Source organism: Podarcis muralis, chromosome W (assembly GCF_964188315.1).
Source record: "Podarcis muralis chromosome W, rPodMur119.hap1.1, whole genome shotgun sequence".
Classification (NCBI taxonomy): Eukaryota; Metazoa; Chordata; class Lepidosauria; order Squamata; family Lacertidae; genus Podarcis; species Podarcis muralis.
Window position 1 is genome coordinate 9,356,480 of NC_135674.1, and position 22,371 is coordinate 9,378,850.

Below are 22,371 nucleotides of genomic sequence, written 5' to 3' on the forward strand. Positions count from 1 at the left end.
GGCGGGAACTCCCGCCGGGCTTGCAAGGCTTGCAGACATCTGCCTGTAGACCAGGGCGCGCGCCCTGTGCTTCGGGCTGCAGCCTGCTACCCGCAAGCCTTGCAAGCCTGGCGGGAACTCCCGCGGGCTCGCAAGGCTTGCGGATAGCTTCCTGAAGCCTGGAGAGCGAGAGGGGTCGGTGCGCAAAGACCCCTCTCGCTCTCCAGGCTTCAGCGAAAGCCTGCATTCGCCCCATAGGACGCACACACATTTCCCCTTCATTTTTGGAGGGGAAAAAGTGCGTCCTATAGGGCAAAAAATACGGTAATTTGAACGCAACTTAACATTTGAAATGGTGAATACCATAAAATGCTAGCCGATTACATGCACATAACTGCTTTGCTACTTTAAGTGATTTTATTTGGTACTTTTTAAGGGGTTCTCAGTGAGTGAATTTCAGTTCTAACCAAGAATGCATCTTTCTACAGAGTTCAAGGCAGCTTGCTTCACGATTTCATGAGCAGTTCATTGTATGTGAAGATCTAATGGGTCTGGCCATTGGCACTCATGGTGCTAATATTCAGCAAGCCAGAAAAGTACCGGGTGTGACAGCTATAGATCTTGATGAAGACACTTGTACATTCCATATTTATGGGGAGGTGAGGTGCATCTGTTTTTTGTGAAACTGATTCTAGGACACTGCAACCCTTTAACAGCCACACACACACAGTATTGCACATATACATAAATCAAAATGCACAAACTTAAACAAAAAAAGAAAATACAAAAACTTAAGTAGAGAGAGCAAAAAAGAAAGGAGTAAAAGCAGAAACACCAGAAAGGAAGAATTTATATCTTAGATGTTAGATTTATATCTTCTTATATCTGTCAGCTTTGCGAGTTCCAAGTACTCACACAGTTTGCACAACCATTCATCTTTGGTGGGTATATGATCTTGCTTCCATGCTGCTGACGTTGCATAAAGAAATAGTCTTGTTTTCACTTTAGGGATATTGTTTGTCAAAATTCCCAAAAGAAATTCTTCTGGTTTTTTGTTGAATGTAATTTTTAATAACTTCTTCATCTCCTCATAGGTTGTGTCCCAGAACTTTTGCATCTCTGGGCACGCCCACCACATATGGTAAAAGGTTCCTACTTGATTTTTGCACCTCCAACACTTGTTGTTATGAGTTTTATTAATTTTTGCCAGCTTTCCAGGGGTCCAATACCACCTGTATTGCATTTTCATGAGATTTTCTCTTATTAAGTAACAAGCCGTAAATTTTATATTCTTTGTCCATAGTTCTTTCCATTTATGCAATTCAATTGTGTGGCCTAGATCTTGTTCCCATTTTATCATAACGTCTTTGATTTCTTCATCTTTTAACTGCCAATTTAACAGTAACTTACACATTTTGGATAAAGTCTTTTGATTATTATACAGGATTTCTTTCTCCAGGTTCAATATTTCATTATCAAAACTCTTTTATCTTTTTCAAAGACCGCTTTTAATTTACAATACTCTAATCAAGTTAATCCCATCTTTTTTATTTCTTCAAAGTTCTTTAATTTTTGGGTAATTACTTATTTCCTCTACCAAATCCCTATAAATTGGCCAATCATTGCTCATATTCTTCCTATGGGCTGCTACCGATTCAATGGGTGAGAGCTACCAAGGTGTTCTTGTAACCATTAAAGGTTTATTTCTCTCCCAGACATTATACAATGCTTTCCTTACAATGTGATTTATGAATCCCCAATGTGATTTCATTTTATCGTATCCTAAGTACCCGTGCCAGCCGAAAGCATTGTCCCAACCCTCTAAACCCAATATCTCAGTGTTTTTTTAGCAATATCCGATCCTTTATCCAGGTCCAGCATGACGCGCAGCGTAAATTAATAATGCAGAGTTTTAAAGAATAAAAGCTTTACTGAATTAAAATAAACTTCTTCATAAACAACATGGTTCCAAACAGTTTGGCTGAGATTATATACTGACTCTGTTTACAACTGAAGCAGACAGACTCTCACTGACATCTCACAGAGAGCACAAAGTGAAACTGGCTGCCAATTCACATGTCAGAGTGACTCAACAGTTAGCAGTTAGGCCTGAATAACTTTAGTAGGCCCAAATGATTGTGCAGTCCCAGCACTTCCCAGCCTGCTTTGCTGCTTCTGCTCTCATGTGTCTTTGTCACATGACATAGCATGCCGCTTCAAAATATAATCTGAGATCTGGGAGTGCAAATCCCCCTCTCTCCTTAACCTCTGTTAACAATTTGAATTTTATGCATGGGTTTTTTCCTTGCCAAATAAATTTAGCAAGGTCTTTTTGCCTGTCCTTAAAACATTTTATCTCACTGATTATGGGTAGTGTTTGGAATAGGAAAAGCATCTTGGGGAGTACCATCATTTTGATGATAGATACAATATACTTCCCCACAGGGACAGATTTAGTTTTCCCCTAGGCTCTAGTTCTTTTTTTATTTCTTTCCATCCCCCCCCCCCCCGCATAATTATCTTTATACAGATTTATGTTCTTATTATTAATCCAGACCCCCTGGTAATTTGCTTTGCTAGTTATTTTAAGTCCCGTTGCTTTTTCTAATTCATCTTGTTCTTCCTTACATACGTTTTTCGTTAAAAGCTTGGATTTATCTCTGTTAATTTAAACCCTGAGACTTCCCCATATTTTTCCATTTTTAAAAGAGTTTCTTGTATACTTTCCATAGGGTTTTCAGTAGTAATAATCACGTCATCAGCAAAGGCTTTGACTTTGTTGTACCGAGTTCCTAAATTTATACTTGTAATCTTTGGGTCCTTCCTTATTGCTACTAAAAGTGTCTCTAAGATGGTGATAAATAGGAGTGGGGAGAGGGGGCAACCTTGTCTTGTCCCTCTTTCAATATTAAATTCTTCAGTAATCTTGTTAAAGGTAAAGGTACCCCTGCCCGTACGGGCCAGTCTTGACAGACTCTAGGGTTGTGCGCCCATCTCACTCAAGAGACACTTCCGGGTCACGTGGCCAGCGTGACAAGCTGCATCTGGCGAGCCAGCGCAGCACACGGAACGCCGTTTACCTTCCCGCTAGTAAGCGGTCCCTATTTATCTTCTTGCACCCGGGGGTGCTTTCGAACTGCTAGGTTGGCAGGCGCTGGGACCGAACAACGGGAGTGCACCCCGCTGCGGGGATTCGAACCGACGACCTTTCAATCGGCAAGCCCTAGGCGCTGAGGCTTTTACCCACAGCGCCACCCGCGTCCCCCAGTAATCTTGTTATTTATAATCAATTTTGCTTTCTGATTGGCATAGATAGCCTTAATTCCATTTGTTATTTTATTTCCAATACCCATTCATTTGATAGTTTTCACTAGGAAGTCCCAAGAAACCCTATTGAAGGCCTTTTCTGCATCCACCAGTTGCAGCAAAAAGTTATCTTTTTGCTAGGTTTCATTTCTACATATTCCAAGAGGTCAATTATTATTATCCTTGTATTTTTTTTATGTGTCTGCCCAGCAAAAATCCGGCCTGATCACTATTAATTATTCTATTAAAAAAAAAAAAAAGTTTTAATCTATTTGCTAGTACTCCAGTAAATATTTCATAATCTGTATTTAATAGTGATATTGGCCTATAATTTTTGATATTTTCCAAGTCTGATCCCTGCTTAGGTATAAACGTTATTAAGGCCTCCTTCCATGAACATGGAATTTTTCTTTCCTCAAATATATTGTTCATAACCCTTTTCAATTTTGGGAGAATTACCTCCTCTAATTTATTGTAATCCCATTTGGGCCTGGTGATTTGCCAATCTTCATTTTCCTTATAACTTGTGAAATTTCCTCTGCTTCTATACTAGAATTTAAATAATCATATTCTTCTTTTTCAATTACTGGTAATTGTTTATTTAACAAATATTCCTTTATTTTGTTATCGTCTTTTTGTTCCAATTCAATCAATTTTTAAATAAAATTTTTGCTTTAATTTTTTCGGGGTCAGTTATTTCTTCACCTTGGTCTGAGATTTTATTTATAATTCTTTTTGTATGTTTTTCCTTTGTCAACCAGGCCAGCATCTTGCTGGGCTTATTAGCTGATTTGAAATACCTTTGTCTCGTCCATTTAATTTTATTTTCCACCTCCTTATTTAATAAATTAAATATATGAGATTGTAGTATCTTTATATTTTGAATTATTTCCCCGTTTTGGGGTTTTTTAATCAATTCTTTTTCATTATTTCTTATCTGTCTGGTTATTTCTTGAATATTTTTGTCTTTTTTATTTTTTATCCTAGACATTTGTTGTATCCCAAAGCCCCTCATGTAAGCTTTACTTGCATCCCAAATTACATTCATGTCTGCATTTTGTTTTTCGTTTATTTCAAAGAATTCTGCCAACGTTTCTTTTGCTCTTGCCACTAATTGTTCATCTCTCCATATCTCATCATTCAGCCTCCATCTTCCTCTTGTTTGTTTTTTAGTTTTCATATGAATTATTACCGGATTATGGTCTGAGATTGTTCTGCTCAGGATTTCTGCCTTTTCCAAATTAAGAGTCAACCCTTTCGAAATCCAAATTGTGTCTATCCTCCCCCCCCCCCCGATATTTTAGCTTCAGAGAAATGTGTAATATCCTTCTCATTGGGATGCTTAGTTTTCCAAGTATCATATAGGTTAAAATTTTCTATCATTTTAATTGTATTTCCTATACCAGTGGTTTGCAACCAGTGACCAAGGCACCCTGGGGTGCCTTGAATGATGGTCAGGGGTGCCGTGGGCAATACTGGCCTCTGCCCTTCTTTCCTTCCCTCCCTCCTCTGATGACCTCTCAAGTCTCTGCCTCCCAAAGGCTTGCACAGCTGTTTGTTGCAGCAGCCCTGGCTACAAGTTCAGCAGGTGAATAGTGTCTCTGGGGCTGGCCAGGGGGTGCTGGTTGCCAGGAGTTGAAGTGGCCTCTAAGTAAGCAAGCAAGAGGGAGAAGGAGCTCAGCCAGCCAGCCAGTCTGTCATTCCTTGCTGTTGGAAATGGATAGACAAGTCCCAGGCCCCTGTGAGGCAGTGTGAGGAGGCACCTCTCTCTGGAGTGGGGGCAACTCAGAGACCAGGGGCGGCAGCAGCAGCTGCCTGGAGGACTCGCAAGGAGAGGGGAGAGGGAAGGAGGCTGAGGGAACACTCCACAAGGGAGGGTGTTCAAAAAAGGGTGAGAGGCTGCCAGCTGTGCAGGCAAGGGTTGACATAAGTGGGCTCCTGAGCCCCATAGGGGTGCCGCAGAAAGAATGTAGTTTGTCAAGGGACCCGTGGACTCAAAAAGGTTGAAAATCTCTGTCCTATAGGATCAAGATGCAGTGAAGAAGGCAAGAAGTTATCTTGAATTTGCTGAAGATATCATCCAAGTCCCCAGAAACCTAGTAGGTATGTCAATTTGGGCTGTGATTTCAAAGTCAAATCAGTGATTTGTTTTCTTAGAACGATCAGAGAACTATTTGAAAGCATGACTATTTTATTATTTAAGTTTCAGTTGTGATACATGTGTTAAGGTTTCAGATAAAATCCTAACAATGTGAACTATTTAAAGTCCATGCTTATCATCTTAGAACCAAATGGTGACCATTTATCAAACAGATTTACGTTAAAATATGCCTTTTAATATAAAAACTGTGAGGGAATTCACTTGGCTTCTGGATTAGACATTATGAATGACATAGGAAGTAATACATTTTATGTTCTTCTGCTACCAAAGCTCTGCAGTGTGTTCAATTCTTGAAATATAAATACTTGACTTTGCTAACTAAAGAGCATAATATTTACTTATTGAGAGATTCTATATTGTCCACTGAATAAATCCTTGCTTATCCAATGTTGTGCACATTAAAATCTGGAAGACTTGCCTTTGTTTAATTGAAGTAAGTGTTAACATGTATTGCAGTTTGTCTCCAGTTATGTAATTAATTTATTAAAATATTCATGCACTGCTATATCCTGAAAGCCAAGCAGTTTTCAGCATACCTATATATAATAAAAGCACATTAAAAATTTGAGGCCATCAGTTACTGTTATGGAAAGATGTATTCTTAATTACCTTCTTGTACAGAGTCAAACAGAGATCTGCCTCTTGTATTTAACCAGAAGTTTTAGGTAGTGCTCCTAGGTTGTATAAAGACTCCAGCTATAGTAACTGAGTAGCATGCTTGCTTGTTCAGGGATATGTGATTGAAATTACTGTTATTAAAATGGTCCTTTTTTCTTGATGTAAATCATGATCTTAAATATATTGCCTGATTTGAATTAAGACGAATAGACATTGCTGTAAAGAAGCATAAGTATGATGATTAGTGAAGCGCTGTGTGTGTGTGTGCGCGTGCGCGTGCGTGCGCGTGATTATCAATCACAGGCAAGCTTCTAAGTGCCCTCAACCAAATTCACTTACAAGCCCCCTGGAAGGGTGTGCAAAGCTACTGCATCAACACATGGCTGAAACTTTCAAATGGTTGATGAAAGATGTTCTGTGCTGATACTTTTACTAACCTGATCAAAGCCCTAAATTCTAGATGTTCTGTATGTCTTAATAGGAAAAGTTATAGGGAAAAACGGAAAACTCATTCAAGAGATCGTGGATAAATCAGGTGTTGTAAGAGTCAGAATTGAGGCTGAGAATGATAAAAATCTTCCAGAAGAAGAGGTATGTGAAATAAACAGGACTTGGTTTATATGCTGTTTTAGATTCAACAAGGAAGCACTGTGCATTTCTGTTATAAAACCTCTACTTACTGGTTCTAAGTACTTCTCATGAGTTTTAGTGTAACGCTGGCCAATTACATGCATACACGTTACAAGAAAAGAGATTTTGACTAAACATTTGAAAGAACTTTTGGAAGTTAAGAGCTGTTTGGCAGTGGAATGGACTCCTTTAAAAGGTGGTTTTAAAGGGAGAGGTTGGAAGGCCATCTTTCATTTATGATCTAGTTGAGATTCCTGCCTTGCAGGGGGTTGGACTAGATGACCCTCAGGGTCTCTTCCAACTTTACAATTCTGTGATTCCATGGCTACTGAATTTATTTGGTACAGTGGTACCTCGGGTTAAGAACTTAATTCGTTCTGGAGGTCTGTTTTTAACCTGAAACTGTTCTTAACCTGAGGTACCACTTTAGCTAATGGGGCCTCCTGCTGCCGCTGTGCCGCCGCTGCATGATTTCTGTTCTCATCCTCAAGCAAAGTTCTTAACCCGAGGTAATATTTCTGGGTTAGCGGAGTCTGTAACCCGAAGCGTATGTAACCCGAGGTACCACTGTACTATCAACTACATGTATAACTGAGCACTTATGGGCCTATTTTTGGATCAGTCCTACACAACGTGTAACCCACCATGACTGCTTGTGTGAAGCTTGTTTGACAAGCACCAGGAGCTCAGTCATCTGGTTGTAGTTTGGGTAGGGTTGCAGGGGTTAGCTAAGTGTATCACAGGTAGGTTCAGACTTCACTGAATTGAATATGGCTCACCATTTACATTGGTAGCATGGGTGCAATCCAGAATCTCATGGTTGCCTTGTGTTTCAATTAAAAGGAAATTCACAGTTCAAGTAAAAGTACTTGTGTAGTGATAATTTCTCTGAACCCCCTTTTTTTCTTTAGATTTCCTTTATCGTTATTTTTGTTTTACAGTTCTTTCTTTGTCCACACGTGTTTCCCCCCACAAAAAAACGCTTTCCCTTACTCTTTACGTTTGGTTGCTCTGCTTATTTACCACCCTTCTTTTAAATAATTTTATTAAATTTTATTAAATAATAAATTATTATTATTATTAGCCGCCCAGAGTGGCTGGGGAAACTCAGCCAGATGGGCGGGGTATAAATAATAAATTATTAAATTATTATTATTATTCTTTTATTCCTTAGTTGTTTACTTAATCAATAAATTTTCCAGAGCCGGTGTCATTGCCACAGTGCCAATGTCCATTCCTGCCTTCAGGTGCAGTGGCCCTCTTTCAGTGAGATCCTTTTCTTAGCCTAGTGGCCACCGCCATTTTTCTGGGGTTACAACTGTATTTATTTGTTTTGTTTTGGTGTGGTGTGTGTGTTACTTATGTGACTCGTGGTGTGGCATTTGCATTCTCCTGCCCTGATTTAAAAACGACTTGGCCACCTCCTCCCGGTTCGCTGTTTTTAGACCATCGTTCCTATTCCATCCCTGCCTGAGTATGGCAAACAGAGTGTGTGGTTTGACATAAGGCTTTTGCCTTTCTTTTCTCCTGGTCCACGGAGTGGCATGTTAAAACTTTTGGAACCGTCTGAACCTTCGAAGTGCTTTCGCCTGTTGCACAGCTTAGCAGAGTACCGCAGCGATTGTTGAGCAACTCTTGAGATTGCCCAGCTGCACGACTAGTAGGAACAAAAACTGCTGACCTAGTAACTTGGTTCTTGTTGTTTTATTATTTACAGCAGCAAACATACAAGCTATTCACAAGTTACTATTTACAACACGACTTCTTAACTCTCAGCAACTCCTCAGCACTAACCACGCCACACTAACACTCTCCAACACACACCAGTGTTATAGGTCATGCTTATATAAGGAACTCAGCTGCCTGGAAATCATGGATTCCAACATGGCAAACTGAGTTGAGTGTTTATTTGGTGAAAATCAGAGGCTGTTTGTGTATTTGTGTGTCTGTCTTTGCTGTTTTAATGGCCGCCATGGAGGACACTTGTGGCTTAAGCAGCCCACCTACAAAAAAGCAAAGCAAAAACTGAAGCACTTAGTGTCCTCTAAGGCCAGGGGACGTTCTAAGACTGCTCCCCCAGGCCTTCCAAGGAAGCGTCTTTCTTCCATAATTTTACGTCAGTCCCAGGCTCACAATACAGCCTCTAAAGTGCTTCCATTCAGTTGAATACTAAGACTATACCGACACCTGCTGGTGAGGCACAGATTGACGCTTTATCTGATTCTGAGCCAGAATTCTTAGGTTTTTCTGAGGAACAGGAACAAGAGTGTCTTGATCCCTCTCCAGTCACTCACGGTGCTCCATCCCCCATTTATCAAACCTTTCCAGCCCCATTAATTGAGCAGTTGAAGGAAGCCCTTATATGGGGGGCTGCTAGGGGCGCCTTGGAAGATGGCCGACAATACCATCTCTCCGGCTCACACGAGGTAATTAAGAGGCTGATGATGGGAGTAAATTAGCCTCCTGAATTCTTCCCAGGGGATGGGAAGATGCTGCCTCGTCCGCAGTTGCCAATAAATCACCCCCGAGTTCGAAAGAAGGAGGGGGTGGGGGCACTGGACGGAAAGCCCTTGAGTGAGTTTCTGGATCTCCCGGACGCTACTTCTGAGTGCGACCCTAGTTGCATTGCTTAAGATAAAATAATTGGAGAAAAATAAATGCACATGTTTCGAGCAAAGGAAAGGGTGTTCTAACTGCTAATTAAATCTACCACTGAGAAGTCAAGAGTGATGGGATGGATTGAACAGAGGACTACATCAAAGAATCACAGCTATGTTGGTATGTTGAAACGGAATGGAAAGGGGGGGGAAACTTTTTTCTTTTTTTAATATGATTTACCTAACAACCCCTCCCCTAGAAGAACCGTCACATGATTGATAGCAAGTGAGATTGGAATATAAACTGTGTGGAAATAAAAATATTAACTAAAGGCTTTGTTTTGCGGAAGATCTGGAAACGAAACGAAAGGCTTTTGGTGTGACGCAGTTCTAATTGGGAACCGCCATTATGAGACAGACTTTGTTGTGAGATTTACAGTCAAAGGGGGAGGCGAGCCACTGTTCTGTTATCATGCTTGGACTGTACGTCTGATTTGGCAAAAACTCCCCTGGAAAGGCTGATTTATGGAGCAACTGGTCTGGGAAAATTAATGAGCAGACGCTTAGACTTTATTTCATCGGAACTGTTGAAATGGCGCCTGCCGCTTGAATAGGACTTTTGGATCAGCGTGAAAGTCCACACAGAAACATAATAATGCTTGCTTCAACTCGCCTGTGGAAACAACTCAGAGGTTATTAAGAAGAAAAAAGATAACAACAAGAAGATTGGAAGATGGGACTTGTGAACATCAAAGCAGCAGAAATATGAGGTGATTGGACCCTTACTGAACTCGAAGCATGGGTACCCCCAACAAAAAATTTAAAAATTCGGCAAAATATTTGGATTTTATGATATGTATTGGTATAATTCGGATTAACTAATGTGATATGATTGGATTGTTAAATGGAAAACTTAATAATTTTTTTTTAAAAAAAAGAAGGAAGCCCTTATTGCCTCACTGTCCTCTGAATTGCATTTAAACTTGCCTCCAAAGAAGCAGCCTAAGTCAAAGGAAGCAACCCATTCTGTTGTAGTTGGATCTTAGGATCTCTTCTCCTAACCCCTTCAACTCTATGGGAAAAGAGGCTGAGGATGAGTTTCCTATTCCTTCCTCTCCATCCTCTTTGCTAGAAGCAAAAGTTGATGATGATTAGAATGATGGTTCTGTTCAAGACAAATCCCTTTATATAAGAATATTCCAAGAGTCTAGTGCCCCCATCCTGAAACGTAAGATAATGCACACATTAGAATGATCAACTCAGTCTGACAAAATGTCAGCCTCAAAACCAGAGAGCGAGGTGTCTGTACTAATTAATAGTACAGCTCACCTCAGCTAACTTTATGTTGGTGCCCTCAGTATTGAAGGCGGTTGTTAAGTCTGAGCTCGATGCACCTATGCATTCTAGAAAGAATACTGCCCTGGCTAACAAGTTATATGTCAGGGGTTCAGGGAGAGAGGCACAGATGAGGGAGGAGACTGAGAGCGAGGGGGAAGAATCCCGGAACGAGGAGGAGGAGGATGACAATGACTTGAGGGTTTCCATGAGTCTTTCAAGTGAATTGGAGGATTCCCAAAAGGGGGCGCCCCTGGTCAGGCCAAGGGGAGCCACAGGGGGGACTCGTCAGGAGCAGGGGAGCAGCAGGGAAACCCCGAGTGGGAGTTGGAGATCGGGGCCGGCTTCCCCGCCGGAACGGAGTGAAGCGGGTGGAGTTCCCAGTGTGACAGACGAAGCAGAGCAGGAAGCAGAGAGGGGAAGGAGATCGGGGCAAGACGTCCTGCCGGAAGGGGCGGAGAGTAGTACAGAGAGTAGTGTAGCTGTCAAGAGGAAGGTCAGAGGTAGCGAACGCGCGCCAAGTTCAAATGTGGAGGCGCGCAGAAATGCGGAGAGCCCGGAGGAGGAGCCTGGTCCCAAAGCACGGAGGAGGGGGGAGCAGGCGTCTGGGGACTCAGCGTCAGGGGAAAGCAGGAGGGAAGGAACCCAGGGGGGCAGAAAGACCCTGCGGAAAAGGAAGGACAGGAAGAGGTGGACCAGCAGAAGCCTCTTAAACTGGTGTGGAGGCGGGACTGATTCAGAGGGGACTTCAGCGGTCTAAGCGTAACAGACGTGGGGCTGCGCGCCTCGGCTGTGGAACAAACAATGTACTTCAATAAAGACTTTTGTAAATAAAGTGGACTTGGCGTTGGTCTCTTGTGAGCTGGGACCTGAGGCGGCCCTGACATTATATGATTTGGATTCTGAGTTCATTGCACATATTAAGACCCCTGCCATAGACCAACCGGTGTTAAATCTTTCATCTCGTCATCTGGTCCCCCGGGAGGGAGATGCCTGACTCTGGTACGTGACTGACAGGAGGCTGGAGTTTGCTCCATGTAAAATTCATGAAACAGCTGCCTTTTCCTTAAGAGCTTCCTGTGTTGCTTCATCACGTGCCCAAGCATGCATTGTGTGGCTTGAGGGCTTACTGTAATCTCATCCCCAAGATGCAGCCCATCAACGCCAAATTCTGACTAAGCTAAAGGCTTGGGCCTTTATGACTGATGCCTCTATGGATTCCATTCAATTTTCAGCTAGAGCAGTGACATCCCAGATAATGGCTAGATGCACCTTGTGGCTAAAGAGTTGGAATGTGGACGCAGTGTTTAAGGTGAACCTTTCTACCGTTCCCTTTTCCGGCGGTCACCTTTTTGAGGAAGGGGCATTGAAAGATGTCCTTATTGAATCAAAGGATAAAAGGAAAGTTTTGCTAACTCAGAGAGATGACAAGCAACCAGCCCATCGTTTCTCACCAAATGCTTCTCAATCTCAGTCCTTTCGCCCCTTTCGAACCCAGAAGAGACAAAGGGACTTTGCATTCCGAACCCAGCCCTTTCGTCATCGTTTTCAAGGGAGGCAAGGGTTCCAGCAGTTCCAGACTTCCTCAAAAGCAAAGACAACCAAATAATGAACCCAATGACGTCCCATGTGTTTGTTGTCTTTCCAGCTTTTTCCTGCCTGGCAAAAGTCTGTCTCTGACCACTGGGTTCTGAAAATTATTTCAGAAGGTTACCTAATAGACTTCATTTCGGTTCCTCCCGATCATTTCGTCCCTTCCGTACTACCAAAAAACAAACTTCGTCTTTAAGCTGTTTGATCTTCAATTCATCGTCATCTTTCCATGGGAGCTATAGTTCCAGCTCCTTCACACCAGTGTTTTTGTGGTCTCTACTCCATATTCTTCGTTGTTCCCAGAAAAGCACAGAAGAAATGGCACCCAATTCTCTATCTCCTAGTCAAAGTGCCAACCTTTCATGAAGCGCTTGCCCATCTACAACTCACCCTCTGCACCTTGCAAGACCATGGCTTCCTAATCAACAGAGAAAAAAGCTGTCTAACACCTTCTCAAAAGAATCCTCCATCTCCGGGCCCTCTTGGTTACAGTGAAGGGGGAAGTGTCTCTCCAAAGAGGGATAGCCAAGATCAAAGCAGCAGCATCTCCTTTAATCTCATCGAAACATCTAGCATCGGTCTTCAGCCTCTGCATGTCAGCTTCACAGATTGCACCCTCGGCAAAACACCATGCCTGCACCCTGCAGTGGACTCTACTCCCTCATCAGTGGGCCATTACCCACAATTGCTACAGGTGTCTATCACCTCATCTCAAGTTCTTCATGTGTTGGTGGACCCGCACGGAAAATCTTCTGAGGAGCACCCCCTTCAAGGACCCAATCAGAACTCTAATCACCACAAACACGAGTCTCCAAGTTTGGGGAGCTCACTGTCAGAACCAGTTTATTCAAGGCCTGTGGACAAAATCAGAAACACCTCACTCAATCAATTAGCTGGAGTTGCATGCAGCCAGAATGGCGCTCATGCACTTTGCCCAACAATTCCATCTCAAACATGTTTTGATTTGGACGGACAGCTCCACTGTCAGGTCGCACACCGTTCATCAAGGTGACATGAAATCTGGTCCCTCTAGAAAGAAGTGACACTCCTGTTCAACTGGGCCAAACGTCTGTCTTGCCAAATGCAAGATGATTCTTTTAAAATTAGATTCAGAAGCAATACAAATGCAAGTGGGTGAGAAGATTACAGATTTTATTCTAAACAGCAAGTAAAATATACATTACCAAGCAGGACTTCAATCTGCCACTGAGAAGCCCTGAAGAAGTGGCAAAGTGGCCCCCAGGTAGCCATCGATGCACAGCTCCACAGCCAACAGCCTTTGCACGAACTTCTGACTGCCATGCTCAAAAGCTAGATATTTTATAAATGCTGTGCCCTGTTATGACCAGTACAGGCTCAGCATTGCCAGAGACTAAAATGCCCAGGCAGATTGGTTAAGCTGCAAACGAATGGACACAGGGAAATGGATGTTGGGCAGACTGATTTCCAATGGTTTCAAACCCTTTGGGATCCTCTTCAAGTAGACCTGTTTGCGACCAAAGTGAATTGACAGTTGCCCCATTATTTTCAAGGTTTCAGGACACTCAGGCGGAGGCCTGGGATGTCCTGATAGCTCCCTGACCACGGGGCCTGCTTTCACCTTCCACCTTCCCTCCTCAATTGATCCTACCATGTGTTCTTCACAAGGTCAGACAAGAGAAGGCGCAATTACGTAGTTCTAGTTGCTCCACTTTGGCCTCACAGGCCATGGATGACAGAACTTCAAGCCCTGTCAATCACTCCGCCATTCCTTCTGCCTCTCTCTCCAATGTTGCTGTGACAAGGTCCACTACTATATCCCTCTCCTCAGTGGCTGAAACTGGTTGTTTAGCATTGGAGCGCTGCTGCCTAAAGCACCACGATTTAGATGATCCAGTTGTTTCAACAATCCTAGCCTCCAGATGCCCTTTGACGAAACGTCTTTATCAATCTACACAGACAGTCTTTGCGTCTTGGTGCTCAGAATCTGGCCTGCTACCTCACAAGATATCGATTCCAAACATTCTTCGGTATCTCCAACATGGACTACAGAAAGCTTAAGGCCTAATACTCTCAAAAGACATGTCTTATCCATTTCCTCCATTCTGAGTGCTACTGGTAGGCTGCCCTTATCCCAGAACTGGTTAGTCAAACGCTTTCTCAAGGGTGCGGTACATCAACACCCATCATTGGCACATCGCTTTCCCACCTGGAATTTACACTCGGTCGTCACAGCTCTTCAGAGACCTCTGTTCGAACCTCGTATGTCTTGTACCCCTGAGGATCCTTTCTTTCAAAGTTCTCTTTTGGTGGCAATCACTTCGGCACGCCGAGTGTCAGTTTTCAGCCCTTTCTACACCTAAACATCTTTGTATTTTCCACAAGGATAAGGTGGTGCTATGTTCAGACCTTTTCCTTCCTTCCAAAGGTGCTATCTAGATTCCACGTCCAACAAGAACTGATTCTCCTGACTTTCTGTCCGCATCCAAAACATCCTAAGGAGCAAGCCTGGCACTCCCTGGACATGTGCAGAGCTCTAAAAGTCTACCTACATCATACGAAATCCTTCCGGAAAACTGACGCTTTAAGTTTTCAAAGCAACCTTAGTGAGGTGGATTAAGGCCTATATTTTCATGGCTTATGATTCCCTTAAATTACCCTGTCCATCTCATGTTCTGGCACATGTTGGACATTTGTAGGGCAGCCACCTGGTCATCACCTTCCACCTTACCAGACATTACAAATTGGACCAGCTGTCCACAGCTGTGGTGGCCTTTGGTCTTAGTGTATTGCAGAGATGGGACCCGCCTGAAGTGGTGACTCCGCTGTGGTGTGTCCCATTCCATTGGCTACGACACCCCATGAACTAAAAAGAACAATTGGTCTTACCTGAAGTGTAGTTTTGGGAATGGGGCGTCATATTCAATGGACCCCTCCCTAAGGTGCTCTACTGTACACTGGGGGGAGCATGGCCTATCTTGAGTGCCAGTTGGTCATGTTCCTTTGTGTTGCGTTTCCTTGCCTTTCAGCTACTTAGCAATTTAGAGATTTTATTATAGAAATTTCCAGAGCTGAGGAAGGGGGAAGTAGGCAGATTCCCCCCCCCCCTTTAGGGACTCCATTGGTACTTTCTGCTTGGCGAATCTGGAAAACTGAGGGTGTCCAGCCTGCTTCCCACAAGTTTTTGCTCCTGTCTAGTGTCTCACAACAGGGTGAACATCCATTCCATTGGATACGACGCCCCACTCCCCAAACTACACTTCAGGTAAGACTAATTTTTTTCTTTATGATTTTATCAGTCTCTCACATCATTGTGGAGGAATTTTGACCCACTCTTCTTTACATTGTTGCTTCAGTTCATTGAGGTTTGATGGCATTTGTCTATGTACAAATTAAGGTCCTGCAGAGCATTTCAACTGGGTTGAGGTCTGGATTTTGACTGGGCCATTGCAACACCTTGACTGTTCTTTTTCAGTTATTCAGTTGTAGATTTGCTGGTGTGCTTGGGATCCTTGTCCTGTTGCATGACCCCATTTAGGCCAACCTTCAGCTATTGGGCAGATGGCCACACATTTGACTCTAGAATACTTTGGTATACAGACTTCCGGTTTCCAGCCATGGCGTTTGGCTGTTTTCCCAGGACACCGGACCCCAATTGTACAGGTTTTCAGGGATAATATGGGGGTAATTATCCCTGCCGACCTGCCCCCCCAGGGCAGGGGGGATTGGCTGTCACCCGCGGTTTGTCCAATAACTGCTGCTCGCTACAGAATGCGGGGGCAGGGACACTGGGTGTGGAGCACTGCACAAATTGGAAACTCTCCAGAGTCATTGCCATGAGCAGAAGGAGATAAAAAAGACCTGCTAAATAATTCAGTCCCTGGATGCCAAAGCTTTGAATTGAAAAGGACTTTCATCGTTGCGCTTCAATTTAAGTGAGGCGAGTGGTTGTTTCCTTTTCTACATTTGCTACTCATGATTTGCCGAACCTCACTAAGAAAGAATTAACTATCTAAGTGGAATGCAGGAGGAACTGTAAAATTAATTTGGTGCTGGGTTGCACAGTTCTCTGTGGAGAGCCCCAATTAGAACTGGCAAAAACAAGATCAGATACGAAGGAGGCTCGGGCTGAAAAAAATGGTGGTGGCTGTGGTGCAGGAGAAAAAGAAACAGCCTCTGGGGGTGGGGAGGACATTCAATGGTTTATAATTGGGGAATATTTCACATTAAAAAAACCTGCATTTGCTTGCATGGACTTTTCTAATATATGGTGTAATGTGAAAGTGAGGGTGAATCTTTTATTTTGGCTGGCTTCCCTAGGGCCTGGGGGAGCAAGCTTGGATCTTAGAGGAACTAAACTAAACAATCACCAAACAATTATTGAAGTATACCTCACGGCACTGTTTTTCTACGGGAGATTCACAGAACACTAACTTGGAAAACTAATTTGGAACACTACAGAAGACTCATATTTGGAACATTAACTCATTAAAAGACTTACAAGATTGCTGCATCATAAATCTTATTAAAAGAAGGAGAGTTGGAAGAGCCTGGAAGATGAAATGGTGAAATGAAAGATGGGGCCACTGAGAGGACTTCGCTGAAAATCAATTGAATGATACCAACCTAGAATAAACTGCCTCCTGCATGTTAATAGAAATATGGATTTGTTGGACATGATAGAGTCATACACCAGGGACTGTGAAGATAAAACAATGGGTTAAAATCGGACTTATGAAACGGGGGGAAAACAAGAGAGAAGATTGCAGGAACAAGTGAAAGAGATTTTCTCCTGACATCCAGAACATGGGAAGTTCCCTTGAAATGTTTTAATTTGGAATGTATAATTGGCTTTATTGTTTGTATTATGATGTGGCAAGATTCATCTGATTCGTTACCAGTTGGAATGTTATTAATTGAAAATTAATAAATATTTTTTTAAAAAATAATACTTTGGAATACAGAGGAGTTCATGGTTGACTCAATGACTGCAAGATTCCCAGGTCCTGTGGCTGCAGAACAAGCCCAAATCATCACCCCTCCACCACCATGCTTGACAGTTGGTATGAAGTTTTTGTGTTTGGTTTTTGCCAAATGTGGCGCTGGACATTATGGCCAAACATCTCCACTTTGGTCTCGTCTGTGTAAAGGACATTGTTCCAGAAGTCTTGTGGTTTGTTCAGGTGCAACTTTGCAAACCTAAGTCATGCTGCCATGTTCTTTTTAGAGAGAGAAGGCTTTCTCCTGGAAACACTTCCAAACAAACCATACTTGTTTTGTCTTTTTCTAACATTTAACATGCTAACTGAGGCCTGTAGAGCCTGAGATGTAACTCTTGGGTTTTTTGCAGTTTCTCTGAGCTTGGGGTGAATTTGCTGGGACGTGAATTTGCTGAAATGTCCTCTCCTGAGAAGATTGGCAACTTTCTTGAATGTTTTCCACTTTTGAATAATCTTTCTCACTGTAGAATGATGGACTTAAAATTGTTTGGAGATGGCCTTATAACCCTTCCCAGTTTCACGGACAGCAACACTTGCTTCTCTAAGAGCATTGTGTTGTCTTTCCTCATTGGCATTGTGTTAAAACACACCTGAATGCTCCAGACCAGCAAACTGCTAAAACTTCGGCTTTTATAGAGGTGGGCATACTTGCTGATGATCAATTAAGCAAAGGCATTTGATTAGCAGCACCCGTCTGCTACTTTGCCTCTTAATTCTTATGAAAGGAGTAAGGGTGTACTTAGTTTTTCACACACGATTTTTCCATCTTGGCTTTATTTCTGTTAAATCATGACACAGTGTAATATGTCATGTGTTATTGTTCATCTGAGGTTGTATTTACCTAATTTTAAGACCTGCTAAGGAACAAATGATTGTTATTGTGTCCTGATATGTAAAACCACAAAATTCAAAGAGGGAGCACTCCCCCCCATGACTGTAGATGTCAAATAGCATGGGAAACAGGATGGAACCCTGTGGTACACCACAGGACAACTCCCATGGTACTGAACAGTAGCCTCCCATGATTACTTTCTGGAATTGACCCTGGAGGCAGGAGTGGAACCACTGAAGTACAGTGCTCCCTACCCCAATCCCTCACCCTCTCCAGTGAAGCATTAATCACAGGGACACACCCAGTGTTTTCATTTTGTATTTTTATGTTGGTGAACTGCCCTGTGATCTACTAAGTCTCAAACAAAGTTTGAGGCTATGAAATGCGCACATGATCTCTTTGGAAGACTCCTTTATCTTGCAGCAGTTCAACAATGGGACATTGGAAAAGTGATTGAATTTCCACTCACACCAGTTCCCCTGTCTTTAGGCCAAATTGGAAGATCTCTGAATAAAACCGATAAGAGCAAACTTGTGCATAAATTAAAAGAGTATCAAAACTCAAGTAAAGAAAATCCATGGCCTGTTCATGCTGTTATATATGATGCAATGTTTATGGTACATAGCAATACGTGTGTGCCCTGTATAGTACATAGCATGATACATAGCATGAAGTTTCCTACAACCTATGGAGATGTAGCATACAAACTACTAGAAAACATTTGCATCACATCCACCGAAGAGGTTCACCTGATTTGTGATACGTACATGACTCCTAGCATAAAATATACTGAACATGGCAATCACTATGGGCCAGCATTATTGGGCAACATAATAGTGACAGGACCAGAACAGAAAGCTAAAAAAAAAAAAAAAAAAACACCCTCAAGAGGTCTTGCTGAAAAATTAATTTAAGTCCTCTCTCGTTGCTTTCATTTGCAATGAATGGAAAAATGAATGGAAAAAGGATAAGTACATAAATATTCTGGGTGAAAGAACACTGTACGTTGCTACTGAAGATACATGCTATCAATACAAAAGACAAAACACTGTTATGAACTGCATACAAATTCCTGAACTTAAGTGTCATCACCAGGAAGCTGATACATGCATAATTTCCCATATCCAATACATAGCTCAGCAACATAACTCAAAAAGAAAAATTGTCATTCGAGCCAATGACATGGACATTCTTGTTATGCTGGTGTACCATCAAAGTAGACCAGTATAAAGTAAGCAGCACATAAGCTTACTTTATACTGGTCTACTACGAGAATATACTTTGGCCGCCTCATGAGAAGAGAAGACTCCCTGGAAAAGACCCTGATGTTGGGAAAGATGGAGGGCACAAGGAGAAGGGGACGACAGAGGACGAGATGGTTGGATAGTGTTCTCAAAGCTACAAACATGAGTCTGACCAAATTGCGGGAGGCAGTGGAAGACAGGAGTGCCTGGCATGCTCTGGTCCATGGGGTCACGAAGAGTCGGACACGACTAAACGACTAAACAACAACTACTACTACTACTACTACTACTACTACTATGAGAATTGGCAGCATAAGTTCATTTCTGGTGTACCATCAAAGGCACTTCCAGAACTGTAGTGTGTGGGTGGAAAGTGGATTAGCAACAAATAACACAAGACGTTTTATAGATGTTACCAATATTGCAGAAGATCTTGGTAATGATTTGGCTTTGGCACTACCTGGCTTCCATGCATTTGCTGGATCGGACTTTACTGCATCTTTCACTAGACAAGGAAAGATTAAACCTTTCAGGATAATGTACAACAAATACGAAGTTTTTTGCAAGTGTAGGAGAGGAAGTGGAACTCACAAATGAGTTACAGTGGTGCCCCGCAAGACGAATGCCTCGCAAGACGGAAAACCTGCTAGACGAAAGGGTTTACCGTTTTGGAGGTGCTTCGCAAAACGAATTTCCTATGGGCTTGCTTCGCAAGACGAAAATGTCTTGCGAGTTCCTGCAGGGTTTTTTTCCTCCCCCCCCCTTTTTCCCAAGCTGCTAAGCCGCTTATCAGCTGATCCGCTAAGCCGCTTAACAGCTGATCCACTAAGCCGCTTATCAGCTGATCCGCTAAGCCGCTTATCAGCTGATCCGCTAAGCCGCTTATCAGCTGATCCGCTAAGCCGCTTATCAGCTGATCCGCTAAGCCGCTTATCAGCTGATCCGCTAAGCCGCTTATCAGCTGATCCGCTAATAGCGCTAATCCGCTAAGCCGCTAATGGTCTTGCTTCGCAAGACGAAAAAACCGCAAGACGAAGAGACTCGCGGAACGGATTCTTTTCGTCTTGCGAGGCACCACTGTATTTACTGGTGCTGAGCAATACGTGTGTGCCCTGTATAGACAGTCTGTTTACACATCAGTCACACAAGCAAGATACAATTTGTTCAAAATAAAATGTGCTGCAGCGACAACCTTTACAGAAGATTCAAAGTATTGATCCCACTCTTCTTCCCCTGTCAAGAGCTGCTATTTGTGAAAAGTTAAAAAGAAGCAATGCTGTTGCACTAATATGGAAGAAAGCTAACCAGCAAAACCCATACCACGGAATTGATCTGGTGAAACATGGGTGGTATTTATGTAATGGGAATTACAAAATTCAGTGGTTTGAAGAACCTATGTGCCCTGAGTACCTTGATGTGGTAAATGATGAAGGCTTAGAAAGTGAAGAAGAGGATGCATACAATAGTGACAGCAATGAAAGTGATGACTAAGAGAACCAAAAGACTATTAACAATTATTTGGCAGATAGAGGACTTCCAGTCTGCCTGGGAAGTGGGATTGCGGCGCGAAGCGGTTCGTCCTGTTAAAGACGTCTGTTTGGGCTACTTTGGACCTGTAGGGGAAGCGCTAGGGCTACGCGCTCCCCTGAAAAAGCCCCACAGAAGAGTGGGGTCTCAAGGGGACCAGATGAAATGGGGTAACTCGCCGCAGCTTCTCTGCTTTCTTGCTGCTGCGTCTGCAGCGAGGGGGGGGGGGAGCGGGAAGCGGCTTGAGTCCATTCATGGTGATATCGCAGTCCAGTAGCTGAAGCCACAAGTCACCACCAAAAGCAGCTGATTTTCCAAACAAGGTAATCAATGCCAAAAGCTTTTAGATATTTTATTTAATAAATTTGGACTTTAAAATTAATTTGGAGAAGATGGAAACTAAATAGGAACTCAACTTCCGTTTTCTGAATGACAGGCTCTGCAAGCAGAGATTTGTGAATTAGAGATGAGATGATGATGATGATGATGATAATAATAATAATAATAATAATAATAATAATAATAATAATAATAATAATAATAATAATAATAATTTATTTATACCCCGCCCGCCCATCTGGCTGGGTTTCCCCAGCCACTCTGGGCGGCTTCCAACAAAACACTAACCTATTAAACATTAAAAGCTTCCCTAAACTGGGCTGCCGTCAGATGTCTTCTAAAAGTTTAGTAGTTATTTTTCTCTTTGACATCTGGTGGGAGGGCGTTCCATAGTGCGGGTGCCACTACCAAGAAGGCCCTCTGCCTGGTTCCCTGTAACTTGGCTTCTCGCAGGGAGGGAACCTCCAGAAGGCCCTCAGCGCTGGACCTCAGTGTCCGGGCAGAACGACGGAGGTGGAGACGCTCCTTCAGGTATACTGGACCGAGGCCGTTTAGGGCTTTAAAGGTCAGCACCAACACTTTGAATTGTGCTTGGAAACATACTGGGAGCCAGTGTAGGTCTTTCAAGACCAGTGTTATATGGTCTCGGCGGCCGCTTCCAGTCACCAGTCTAGCTGCCGCCTTCTGGATTAGTTGTAGTTTCCAGGTCACCTTCAAAGGTAGCCCCACGTAGAGCGCATTGCAGTAGTCTAAGCGAGAGATAACTAGAGCATTCACCACTCTGGCAAGACAGGTTGCTGGCAGGTAGGGTCTCAGCCTGCATACCAGATGGAGCTGATAAACAGCTGCCCTGGACACAGAATTGACCTGCACCTCCATGGACAGCTGTGAGTCCAGAATGACTCCCAGGCTGCGCACTTGGTCCTTCAGGGGCACAGTTACCCCATTCAGGACCAGGGAGTTCTCCACACCCGCCCGTCTCCTGTCCCCCAAAAACAGTACTTCTGTCTTGTCAGGATTCAACTTCAATTTGTTAGACGCCATCCATCCTCCAACCGCCTCTAGACACTTACACAGGACCTTTACCGCCTTCACTGGTTCCGATTTGAAAGAGAGGTAGAGCTGGGTATCTTCCGCATACTGATTAACACCCAGCCCAAACCCCCTGATGATCTCTCGCAGCGGCTGCATGTAGATGTTGAAAAGCATGGGGGAGGGGACAGAACCCTGA

At 43.1% G+C, this 22,371-nt stretch overlaps 1 protein-coding gene across 5 annotated transcripts in view; it reads left to right on the plus strand.

Moving 5' to 3' along the window:
- Positions 1-22,371, plus strand: part of LOC144326387 (fragile X messenger ribonucleoprotein 1-like) — a 182,646-nt gene that overhangs the window by 94,939 nt on the left and 65,336 nt on the right. For 4 of the 5 annotated variants that reach the window (XM_077922954.1, XM_077922953.1, XM_077922951.1 and 1 more), the window contains 3 exons: positions 468-638; positions 5,310-5,388; positions 6,546-6,655. In XM_077922954.1, coding sequence (XP_077779080.1) covers positions 468-638; positions 5,310-5,388; positions 6,546-6,655 — 360 coding nt within the window. The remainder of the gene's footprint in view (positions 1-467; positions 639-5,309; positions 5,389-6,545; positions 6,656-22,371) is intronic. The other variant, XM_077922955.1, reaches the window with a different exon arrangement.